General features: G+C 37.8%; 1 protein-coding gene and 1 pseudogene across 1 annotated transcript; both read left to right on the forward strand.

The window, feature by feature from the left end:
• Window positions 1-905: 905 nt before the first annotated feature.
• On the forward strand, window positions 906-1,004 carry LOC145596246 (small nucleolar RNA R71; annotated as a pseudogene).
• Window positions 1,005-8,351: 7,347 nt separating this feature from the next.
• Window positions 8,352-10,513, forward strand: LOC145594243 (uncharacterized). Its single transcript, XM_081650578.1, has 4 exons — window positions 8,352-9,236; window positions 9,408-9,880; window positions 9,997-10,232; window positions 10,335-10,513. Exons 1-4 carry the CDS (start codon window positions 8,352-8,354, stop codon window positions 10,511-10,513), a joined length of 1,773 nt encoding a protein of 590 aa, XP_081506704.1.
• Window positions 10,514-12,358: the final 1,845 nt, after the last annotated feature.

Genomic DNA, 12,358 nt, shown 5'->3' on the forward strand with positions numbered 1-12,358 from the left:
AATTTGATTACTCCAATTACCCCTACCATGATTTTAGCCAGAATTTTGATTATGGTTACCATAACCTTGGTTATGATCCCCATATTCTTAGCCATGGCTTTGATCATTACAACAAAAGTTATTATGGTTACCACAAAATTCTTGGGTCACATGGTTACCATAACCACTATTTTGGTTATAATTATCATAGCTCCCATGATTGTGATAATTCCTATTCCCACCATTCTTTTGAGCATTAATTCTTGGTCCAAAATCATTATTATCATCACAATTCACATGCACATTCTTATATCCATCATATCTATCACAAGGGAAATTTGGGCAATTAGAAGCATTATGATCATTCTTTACACATAAATCACAAACCAAGCATTCTTTTATCATGCAACAAGAAGCAAAAAGAGGGTCAGAGTAGGAAGATGTACCTCTCACCTTAAATTTGGAGGGAAGACTAGAAGCTTGTGAAGGACTCTCGAGCTTGTTCTTGAGAGAATTCACCTCCTTTCCTAACTCCGAGCATATTATGTGAAGAGGGAGGGGGTTGAGAGTTAGAAGGTGTACCTCTCCCCTTAAATTGGGAGGGAAGATTAGAAGCTTGAGAAGAAGTAGAAGTGCTCTCCAACTTAGCTTTGATTGCGGTGACCTCCTTTCCTAAATTTGTCATTTGAGAGGAAAGGTTGTTGATTGCATTGAGATGGTCCACCGAATACAATGAATATTGTTTGCTTGAAGAGTCTCTCTCCCCATCTTGCCAATCCCTATAACATGTCACCACATCCTCAATGATGTCCACAACTTCTTCCTCGGTTTTGTTCATGATAGGGCCCCCGGCCCCTCCATCAAGGCATGACTTGCCTTGGGGACTTAAACCGCCATAGAAGATTTGGATAACTTGGTATGTGGGGATTCCATGATGAGGACACTCCCTTTGATGCTCTTTAAATCTCTCCCATGCTTCATAGAGACTTTCACTCGGCCTTTGCTTGAACCCTTGAATTAAGGCTCTTGCCTCCGCCGTCTTCTTTTGAGGATAGAAACGGATCAAGAAAGCTTTGGTGACATCATCCCAAGTTTTCAATGAATTGGGCTTCATCTCTTTATCTAGCCATTCCAAAGATCTTCCTATGAGGGAGAAAGGGAACAACTTAAGGCGGATGAACTCTTGAGACACCCCATTAATCTTGATTGTGTTACAATATTTTTCAAACTCCTTTAGATGGTTCAATGGGCTCTCGTTCTTTGCCCCACTATATTGTCTCCTCTCAATAAGAGTGATCATTGCCGGCTTTATTTCAAAGTCATTCTCCAGTGATATAGGTGGAGCTATGGCGCTCTAATACCTATAAGCCCCGGGCACTCCAAGCTCCTTCAAGGTAACCTTTGAACTACCTCCCATGACTTGGGATCTTCACACACAAAACTTAAAGACAATATTAGTAGCACGGCTACAAGTGTAGCCTAAGTGTAAAATCTTTTTGTATTTTGCAAATAGAGTGGAATAGACTCAAAAACAACATGCATACAAAACACCATTCCCCGGCAACGGCGCCATTTTGATGGAGAGGAGAATGGTAGGTCGTTGGGCTACCACCCCACCCTATCAAACAATATTTATAGCTTAACTAACCCCTATATAGCGTAGTGGCAAGTCAAGGTCGAACCCAAGGGAATGGATATCAAGTGCACGAAGTCTAGATCAAGCTATTTCGGAATCAAGAAGGGGTTTGAGGTAGAACTAGGTCTAAACTAGGTAATGCAAACTTGTATAAAATCAATCTAAGACACTAGGGCAATGGATCCACATGCAATCATAATGGAAACGGTAATTTGGGAGGTCAAACCGACTAAGTCAATCGATATGAAGGAAAATCATCATGTATCCAAAAGAGCATACAAAGGTGGTTCACCTAGAGGTCTAACTAGCGTCAACTACGCTAAACACTAACTAGGGAACGTCACAAAGCACCTCAATCGTGAAATTGCAAGTCTACTAATCAATGGTCCGTATCATAGCAAGCTTACAATGCAATCTAGTGTATTAATCAAAGATGGCCAAACCTCAATTAATCACACACATGCACATGAAAGATCAACCAAATTTAATCATATCATCAACTCCATCAATTATCCCCAAATTACACTATTCCATCATTCATACATGCTTCACCATCTCCCTAGCTAGGAAACTACTCACTAGCCATAGAAATGGAGATCAAAACTACAACATTCATCAAATTCATCATCAACATGCTTGAATTCAAAGATTAAACCAACAATCAATCAAAATCAATCAAAATTCAATCAATAACCAAATCAATCATCAACAACATGAAAAATTAATGAAATCAACTAAAATCAAACTTGAATTGAGATTAAGAAAAAAATCCTTACAAAACTTTGGTCAAAAGATCAAATACAATGATGAATTCCTGAACAAACACCAAAGATCATGAGTTTCTCTCTCTAGTTCTTGAGTTTCTCTCTCTAAAATTCTCCTAAAAACTAACTATCAAATTCAATCGAAAACTTCCTCCCTAAAAATAGGTAGAAATAACTATATATACAAGGAGGAGGTCGGTAATGACGCCCAAAAATAGACCCTCGTAAGTGCGGGCGCTTGGAGGAGGGAGAATGGCGCGTACGGGACACACCCAGGCATGTGCGCCCGCACGCACCTGGTGTGCGGCCGTACACGACCAATGTGCGGCCGCACACTCCCTTTGTGCGCTCGCACATAGCTGGGTTTCCTCCCCTTCTTCTCTTCGTCCTATCTCAAGTGGTGCACGCATCCAGGATGATGATGATGGAGGACAAAGTGGGCAGAAACCTTCTTGAATTTCTTGAAGAATAAAAGCCATGAATAAGGCATAAACAAAGCCTTGAAGCTTGCCCCTTGGATCCACCTTTGACTTGGAACTTATTGCACCTTCTTTAGGCATAAAAGCAATGAAAACTCGTAGAGAGGAGGCTCGGTAATTCTTGGACAATCAATTACCACCTACAAGCAAAAGATAAAAAGCAAGTAAAAGAGAAAAATAACAAGTAAACTAGAAAAAGACATGAAAAAGAGAAATAAACTACAAAAAGCATAAAATGAGGAAAACAAGAATAAAACTAAGGAAAACTAAAGAAAAGAGAGATAAAATGAAATAAAAATCATCCAAAGAGGAACCAAATGAGTTCCAAAAATGTTACTCATCAAAATATTCTAATAAAAAAGACCCAGAAAAATTCTAATAAAAAACCTAGAAGAAATCGAAGAAAATCGATTAAAATCACATACGAAACCAAATTAAAAACCCAAAACTACGATTTAAAAACCCAGAAGAAATCGAATAAAAAGAGAAAACAAAGCGATTAAAATCATATAAAATCGATTAAAATCAAATCCTAACCTTGATCAAAGTCGTTGTTGCTCATGCATGTGTTCGTGGTTGCGGCGGTGGTCTTGGTGGTGGTGGAAATGAAAGAGAAGGAGAAGGAGACGAGAAGGATATCGAAGGAGAAGAGATCAGATCGAAGGAGAAGCAGATGAGAAAGAGAAGGAGGAGAAGGGAGAGAGGAGAGAGAAAGAAAGAGGAGAAGAGATCAGATTACGAAGGAGGAGAGGGGAGTGCAGGAGAGAGAAAGAGGAGGAGGGGAGGGGAGTGATGATCCAATTAGGGTTTGGGGTTTAGAAGGGGCGAATTTTTTTTTTAAAATTATATCTAAGCCACCGGTTCGGTTTGAACCGGTGGCAATTCTAATACCTCAAAATCCCGCCCATTTTTTCCCCTATTTTTGCCACCGGTTTTTGAAAACCGGTGGCCATTGAGCGGTGCCTTTTTAACTTTTTTGATAGGTTCGTAAAAGTACATTATTTTATTTATTAGACTCTTGATTTTATATTGATTTTTAATGATTTAAATGTTTATTAAGTAATATTTCTTCCCGAGACACGAGTTACAACTATTTGATTTATTTGTTTGTAGGAAGGAAGATTACGGTATCAAAGTAATATATTATTGCCGCTCGGAATAAACGAATCAAAGGTCACAAGCCTGATCAACTCACTTATGCGTTAACCCAAAAATGTTATATTGCAAATAGCCAAGTGGGCTTTGGAGTATATCAGTTGCTTACTAGCTAGAGCAAAAGAGGAAGGGTAGCTCATGGACATCTCTCTTTCTTGCAAGTTCACGAAGTAAAACCTCCACCGAATTTCGCGGGTATCAAATTATCAAATAAGAGAAGGAAAAGATGAAATCAGATAATTATTGGAGCGAGATACTCGGAGCTGCTGAAACGAATGGAGGTTTTCTTATCTTTTTGTTGGGGTTCTGGGGAGTTATCAATTCCGGATTTTTTGGGGATTTTCGGGGTTAGGTTTGAGCAATAAAAATTAAAGAATTTCATCTGAAATTGGGGGGAATCTAGCAACGAAGAGGAGGCAACTCAGTTCAATTTCTGTTGACTCTGCTTCTACTAGAAAATTGGATGAAAATGGATGAAAATCCGACAACTCACGGATTTTCATCCATTTTTCGGGTCGGGTGGATCGAAAAGTTGTTTGATGGTCATGAGGGCAGAGTAGCCATTACAACTGATATGTGGACTGCTTCACACCAAAAGAAAGGATATATGGCTGTCACGTCTCATTTCATTGATGATCAATGGGTTTTAAGGAACAAAACCTTGAGGTATTAACATTTTAAAGCTATTTAATTTTTATTAATAATTTGATAATTAGTTTATTTTTATGCTTTTTTTATTTACAAGTTTTGATTGAATTTTTAATATGCATCTCTGTTATTGCAAAATAGGTTTGTTTATGTTCCTTGTCCACACACTGCCAACATGCTTGCTCAAGTTCTTGTGGATACCTTGAATGTGTACAACATAGCTGAGAAAATATCCTCTGTGGTTCTTGATAATTGTACAACTAATGATGCTCTAATTGATGTTTTGCAAGAAAAGTTTGACTAAGATAGTTTACTTTGTTGTGGGGAATTTTTACATGTGCGTTGTAGTGCACATATACTTAATTTAATTGTTTATGATGGTTTGGAGGTAATAGGGTCTGGAATTGAGAGGATTCGTAATTGTGTAGTTTTTTGGAGTTCAACTCAAAATAGACTTCAAAAGTTTGAGGATAAGGCTAGGTCTTCGAAAGTTGATTGTTCTAAAAAATTGTCTCTTGATTGTAAGACTAGGTGGAACTCGACATATTTAATGCTTCAAAGTGCCCTACCATATAAGAGTGTTTTTGCAAACTTGAAAACTCAAAATCCAAAGTTTAAATTTGTGGTTCCTTCACAACGGGGTTGGGAGTTGGCTGAAATTATATGTGATAAATTGAAAAGGTTTCATAAGGTGACTGAGTTGTTCTCTGGTAGAAAATATCCTACTGCCAACTTGTTCTTTCGTCAAGTTTGTGAGATTAAATTAGCTTTGCGTTCTTGGTCAACTAGTAATGAGCAAGTAATTAGGGATCTGACAGAAAAAATGGTTGAAAATTTTGACAAATATTGGTCGAATATCAATGGAATTTTGTCGGTTGCTGCAATTTTAGACCCTAGAAATAAGTTGGAATGTGTGGAGTTTTATTTTAATGAAATATATGGTGATGAAGCTCATATTGAAGTGGATAAAATTAGAAGTTTGTTGTATGATTTACTGCAAGAGTACCATGGGAAATCTGAAACAGAGGATTTTGTGTCTCAATCTTCTAGTCGTACTGGAAAACGGCCTGCTGATTTTGTTACTTGTGATGGTGGTGATGATTTTGATAAATGGACTTTGATTAAGAAGAATAAGAAAAGAAAAGCCAATGTTCGATGTGAGTTAGACCACTACCTTGAAGATGATGCATTACCAGAGAGTAGTAACTTTGATGTCCTTAATTTTTGGAAAACTGATTTAAAGTATCCTACTTTGAGAAAAATTGCTAAGGATATTTTAGCAATACCCGCATCAACAGTGGCTTCCGAGAGTGCTTTTAGCATGGGAGGTAGGGTAGTGAGTCCACAACGTTCGAAACTTCATGCTAATACTGTTGAAGCACTTATGTGCATGCAAAATTGGCTTCTTGGAGAGTATTCAGGTAATTAATTATGATTTTGTTTAATATCCCCTTTAAACTTTGCTCTTTAAATTGAAATGATAAAGCTGGATTTCTGGTGAAATTATTAATATAGGTTCTTCCTTTGATAATGCACACACATATGCAACTATCTTGGACGATGTTGATGAGGGAGGCGAAGGAAGCTTTACAAGTGAAGTCATTGACCTGAACTCGGTAATTTTATCATTATGTTTTATTATTAAATTTATATTGTTTGTTCATATTTTATTGTAATTATATTTTTTATGGTTATAATTTTATTTTTCAGTGTTAATTTTTTTTTTCCTTCTTTATTATAGGATGGAGAGGACATGGATATGTGAAAGTGACTTGAAGAGTTGATGAAGAGCTAGACTGTAGTTTCATGATGTGAATTGAAGACTAGATGGATGTTTTATCTTATTGTAGTTTTATATATTTTGTTAGTAATTGCTGCTGCCAACATGGCCCAACAATTAATTTATGTATTATCTGTATGTTACTTGTTAACTTTATTCTGAACTCTAACTATTATTCCCTATTTCCCTTTAATGTGATTGTCTAATTGATGCATGAAATATAATGGTGATGTTTAATTTGTACAGTTAATGTTGTTAAACAGAAAAATATAAATTAGTTATAACCCGATTAGCACCCGATCCACCCGATTCACCCGCGGATGACGGATGGAGCGGATGTGGATGAAGAAAAAGTCGGGTGATGGATGGGTCAGGTGGCGGATGGGTAGTTAACGGATGGAGGCGGATTGAGCTCCACCCGATCCAGATCCGATCCATTGCCACCCCTAATCAAGAGAATGAAAAGATGCAATCAGATAATTATTGGAGCGAGATACTCAGAGCTGCTGAGACAAATGGAGGTTTTCTTATCTTTTTTTTGGGGTTCTGGGGAGTTATCAATTCCGGATTTTTTGGGGATTTTCGGGTTAGGTTTGAGCAATAAAAATTAAAAAATTTCATCTGAAATTTGGGGGAATCTAGCAACGAAGAGGAGGCAACCCAGTTCAGTTTATGTTGACTCTGCTTCTACTAGAAAATTGGGTATTGTAATTTTGATTTTGATTTTCTTGTTATTGACTTGTCAGCTTCTCGTTCACTTTTGGTTAGTTTGCTAGTTTAGATGATTTGCTTTGATACTTAAAGAGAAAAAGTTAGTGTTTTGAATTCCTTTTGTTAATTCTTTGTTGCGTTAGTTTAGTGGAATTTGGCTAATTAATTTAGTTTATCTATCTATAATATGTCATTACTTCTTGCTTGGATCATTAGTTATAATATGTATTGTATAATATCTACTTTTGTTATTCAATTTTCATATCTTAGTATGTCAGGCTAGATTGAATAAGGGTAGGGAGATATATTTTGCATTGGACTATTGTATCGTGAGAATGGGTTTTTTTATAATTATTAGGTATTTTGTTTATATCTTGATTGGATTGATGATTTCGTTTGATTATTATGAACTAGTAGGATTATATTTTAGACCGGCCATCTTTAGTGTAATTGGCTAGTTTAATTACTAGAGTATCAACTTGTGATCCGTAATTGTCCTAGTTAATACCATTAGTAGTGATTAGGTGTTTGATTGGTGACTAAAACTTGTCGTAATACCTAAGATTATCAACCATTTGAGTTGCACAAGTCCGAGCTTGTGAGATTTGTGGCTTGAGTTAACTACTTCCTTGTTATTAATTCAGCTAATTAATCGAGTCTAGAGAGCTTGTTCTAGATTATTACTTAGTTCGACAATATTCCGAGAGCTAGTTTGGTGTATTTGGAATTAAGGGATGTTTCGAATGCTTGTTTGTGTTCATTGGTTAACATTAAGATATAAACGTAATTTGAATATTCGATGAGCAATAATTGATACCCCAATGTTATAATACATCTCCCGATTCCCTATTTCATTATTCTTGATTTTATCGTATTTCAATTTTTATTAGTTTATTTTTCCGTAGTTTATTTGTTATCTAGTTAGTAGTTTATTTTTCTTAGATCATAATTATTCCTTCAAAACAGGGGTTTCTAACTTACACAAGTAATAATTTGATAATCCAATTCTCTGTGGGATCGACCCTAGCTTACCCTACTACATTTCTAGGAGGTTTTAGTTAGGTTTATTTTTGGTAGACACACGACAGTCGTACCAAATTTTGGCGCCGTTGCCGAGGAGTTGGCGTTTTATTTCATTATTTCTTGTGTTTTTTTTTCTACTTTTCCTACTAACTTGTCATCTAGTTCCTTGTTTGTTTATGTGTGACAAAAACTCGAAGAATCAAAGATTAAGAGAATTTGCAGCAAGGGACCAGGGACTAATAATTAATCCTTTTCCTACGTCTTTTGTAGCTAAAAGGACTCGTGCTCAGATACTGGAGCAAGCTCGTCAGATTCCGTTGCCACTGAGTGAGAGTTCATCTTCGGAAGAAGAAATTGAAGGAATTTTTGAGATGGGTGATCAAACACTCAAGCAGCTTGCAGCTCCAACTTTTGATCCAAATTTGTTGTGCATAGTAGATGATGGGACAAAAATTGAGATCAAGCCTGGACTGATTAGAGCCCTTCCCACATTTTCAGGTTTCCATACTAATTCTTTGGGGTCAGTCCACATGAATGAGACGAACAGATTTTTAAAGGAATTCCACATAGCATGTGCGGGGATGAAACCAGCTAGAGTTACCCTAGAACAACTCAAGCTGAAGGCATTTCCTTTTGCCTTGTCCGACGCTGCCAAGGAGTGGTTATTTGAGGTACCAGCTGGAACCATTACAACCTGGGATGAGATGCTGAAAGTGTTTGCTGACAGATATTTACCAGCATCTTTAATAGCCAATATCAGGAAGGAAATATGTGGAATTCGACAAGAAGATCCGGAGACTCTTTATGAGTATTGGGAACGTTTCAAGAAGCTATGTGATAGCTGTCCCAACAATCAGATCATTGAGCAATTACTAGTGCAGTACTTTTATGAAGGGCTCAAGGAGTCGGACAGAAACTTTATTGATGTTGCAAGTGGTGAAGCTTTGGTTGATAAAACACCCGCAGATGCAAAGAAATTGATTGCAAACATGGCTGCAAATTCTTTGTATCGAGAAGGTCGAAATATTAAGTCCACTTCTGTACGTCAAGTTAATGAAGTGGTGAGTTCTAACCTCGAACAACAAGTAGCCAAACTCACTTCATTAGTGGAGCGAGTGATGATCGAAAAAGGGCAAGAAAAGGCATGTGGCATCTGTTCCTTAGTAGGACACCCTACTAATATGTGCCCTACTATGCAAGAAGAACAAGTGAATCCTGTTGGTGGTGTTTAGGGACAACAAAGACGTTATGATCCGTTCTCTCAGACTTATAACCCGGGGTGGAGATATCATCAAAACCTGAGATATGGCAATGTTCAGCAGCAGGCAAGCAACTCCAACCTCAGACAACCAGCTTTCCAGCAACAACAAGCATCTAATCCTCCACCTGGTTTTCACCAACAACCGCAATATCAGCCGCGACCTCAAAATCAGCAAGTTTCCCAGCCACAATCTGGTAGCATGTCTCTGGAAGAAATCGTGAAGGCAATGGCAAATAACACTTTGAATTTTCAGCAAGAAATAAGAAGCGGATTAAAGAACTTGGAGAACCAAGTTTCTCAGTTAGCTAACAAAGTGGGAAAGCTCCAAGCTCAGAACTCTAGCAAGCTTCCGAGTCAACCAAAGAGAAATCCGAAGGAGAATGCAAGCGCCATATCACTTAGAAGTGGCAAGCAGCTAGAGGTTCCAGAAAAAGCAAGAGTGAAGTGCTAGAGGAACAGGAGACTGTTGTTTCGGAAAAAAATGAGCAGCCCTCTAAGGTAAGTGATGTTATTTCATCCAACAATGACCATTTTTCTTCTTCTGTTCCTTTCCCTAGCAGGTTAACTTCTAAGGATAAGAAGAAAGAGATGGAAAAGGAGGTACTGGATGTATTTCGCAAGGTAGAGGTGAACATACCTTTACTGGAAGCCATTAGACAAGTGCCACGTTATGCAAAGTTTCTCAAGGATTTGTGCACTAACAAGCGGAAATTGAATGGAGATGAAAAGGTCAGTGTAAGTGAGAACGTATCTGCAGTCTTACAGAGGAAAATTCCTCCCAAGTGCAAGGATCCAGGTATTTTTACTATACCTTGAAGAATAGGTAACACGAGGTATGAGAGGTGCATGTTAGACTTAGGTGCTTCTATTAATGTGATGCCTTTATCTATTTATAAAGCACTGAACTTAGGACCTTTGCCTTTATCTATTTATAAAGCACTGAACTTAGGACTTTTAAAAGATACTCATGTGATTATTCAACTTGCGGACCGTTCTAATACTTATCCTTTAGGAGTGATTGAGGATGTCTTAGTACAAGTAAATGAACTTGTGTTTCCTGCTTATTTTTATGTGTAAGATATGCCAAATGTGAATCCTCTAATGCAACGCCAATCTTATTAGGGAGACCTTTTCTAAAAACATTTAGAACCAAGATTGATGTTCATAGTGGGATTTTGACCATGGAATTTGATGGGGGGGTTATCCGATTTAATTTATTTGATGCTATGAGATACCCCTCTGACTGTGAATCTGTTTCTAGTATAGATGTCATTGATACACTAACTGAGCAAGTATTTTTTCTCTCTGGTCATGATGCATTAGATGTTGTTTTGACTGAACCTGTGGAAAAAGTGCAATATACTAACTTGCAGGAACATTTTGAGCTTGAAAATGATGTCAAGGAAGCTTTCTCTTCCTTGGAAGTGCTTCCAAATAAGCAAGGAAGGTATGCAAATAAATTTATGAAATTGCCTGTCACATCTAATAGACTTTTACCTTCTGTTGTACAGCCACCTGAAGTGGAGTTAAAACCTCTGCCTGACCACTTGAAGTATGCATTTTTGGGAGAGAATGACACTCTTCCAGTCATAATCGCGAGTAACCTAACTCCGACTCAAGAGCAAAAGTTGGTGCAAGTTCTCAAGGAGCACAAAACAACTTTAGGGTGGACAGTTCTGGATATTAAAGGGATTAGCCCTTCTATGTGCCAACATAAAATTTTATTAGAAGAGGGAGCTAAACTTGTAAGACAAGTGCAGCGACGACTTAATACACCTATGATGGAAGTAGTAAAGAAAGAAGTATTGAAGCATCTTGAAGTGGGGGGTGATATATCCTATATCAGATAGTCCTTGGGTCAGTCCATTGCAAGTGGTCCCGAAAAAGTCAGGAGTTACAGTGGTAGAGAATGATAAGGGAGAAATGGTTCCCACTCGAGTGCAAAATGGGTGGAGAGTTTGTGTAGATTATAGGAAACTTAATTCTATGTCTCAAAAAGATCATTTTCCCTTACCCTTTATTGATCAAATGGTAGAACGTCTTGCTGGTCATGCTTATTACTGTTTTCTTGACGGATATTCAGGTTATGTGCAGGTTCCTATAGCTCCGGAGGATCAAGAAAAAGCGACGTTCACATGCCCGTATGGCACATTTGCGTATCGTCGTATGCCATTTGGATTGTGCAATGCTCCGGCGACTTTTCAAGGATGTATGGTAAGCATCTTTTCAGATTATCTTGAAAATTTTATACAAGTTCTCATGGATGATTTCACTATACATGGAGATTCTTTTGATAGTTGCTTAGAGCATCTCACTTTAGTTCTTAAACGTTGTCTTGAAACTAACCTTGTGCTTAATTCTGAAAAATGTCATTTCACGGTCCAACAAGGTATAGTTTTAGGCCATATTGTGTCTTCTGAAGGAATAAAAGTCGATAAAGCTAAAATAGACCTTATTTCTTCTCTGCCTTACCCCGCATCTGTGCGGGAAGTTCGTTCTTTTCTTGGCCATGCAGGTTTCTATCGCAGGTTTATTGAAGGATTCTCTAAGATTGCACAGCCACTATGCAGACTACTCTAAAAGGATGTGGAGTTCCATTTTGATGAGGCCTGTAAGCAAGCATTTGACAAGCTGAAAGACAAGTTGGTCACTGCTCCTATTCTACAACCTCCTAATTGGGAGCTTCCGTTCGAGCTGATGTGCGATGCTTCGAATTATGTTGTAGGGGCAGTGCTAGGTCAGCGAGTTGGAAAAGTTCCCCATGCTATCTACTATGCTTCGAAGACTTTGGATGCGGCTCAAGTTAATTATACTACAACTGAGAAAGAACTTTTAGCTGTAGTTTTTGCTTTAGAAAAATTCAGGTCTTATTTATTGGGTACTAAAACTGTTGTGTTTATAGATCATGCAGCGCTAAAATAT

The sequence above is a fragment of the Chenopodium album genome, chromosome 19, assembly GCF_948465745.1.
Source record: "Chenopodium album chromosome 19, dcCheAlbu1.1, whole genome shotgun sequence".
Lineage (NCBI taxonomy): Eukaryota > Viridiplantae > Streptophyta > Magnoliopsida > Caryophyllales > Amaranthaceae > Chenopodium > Chenopodium album.

Excerpts from the sequence above, each read along its gene's own strand:
- LOC145594243 (XM_081650578.1), top strand. The coding sequence starts at position 8,352 with ATGTGTGACAAAAACTCGAAGAATCAAAGATTAAGAGAATTTGCAGCA. Across the intron at positions 9,237-9,407 it reads TACGTCAAGTTAATGAAGTG|GGACAACAAAGACGTTATGA; the intron begins GTGAGTTCTAAC and ends GGTGGTGTTTAG. Across the intron at positions 10,233-10,334 it reads TCCCAAGTGCAAGGATCCAG|CACTGAACTTAGGACCTTTG; the intron begins GTATTTTTACTA and ends CTATTTATAAAG.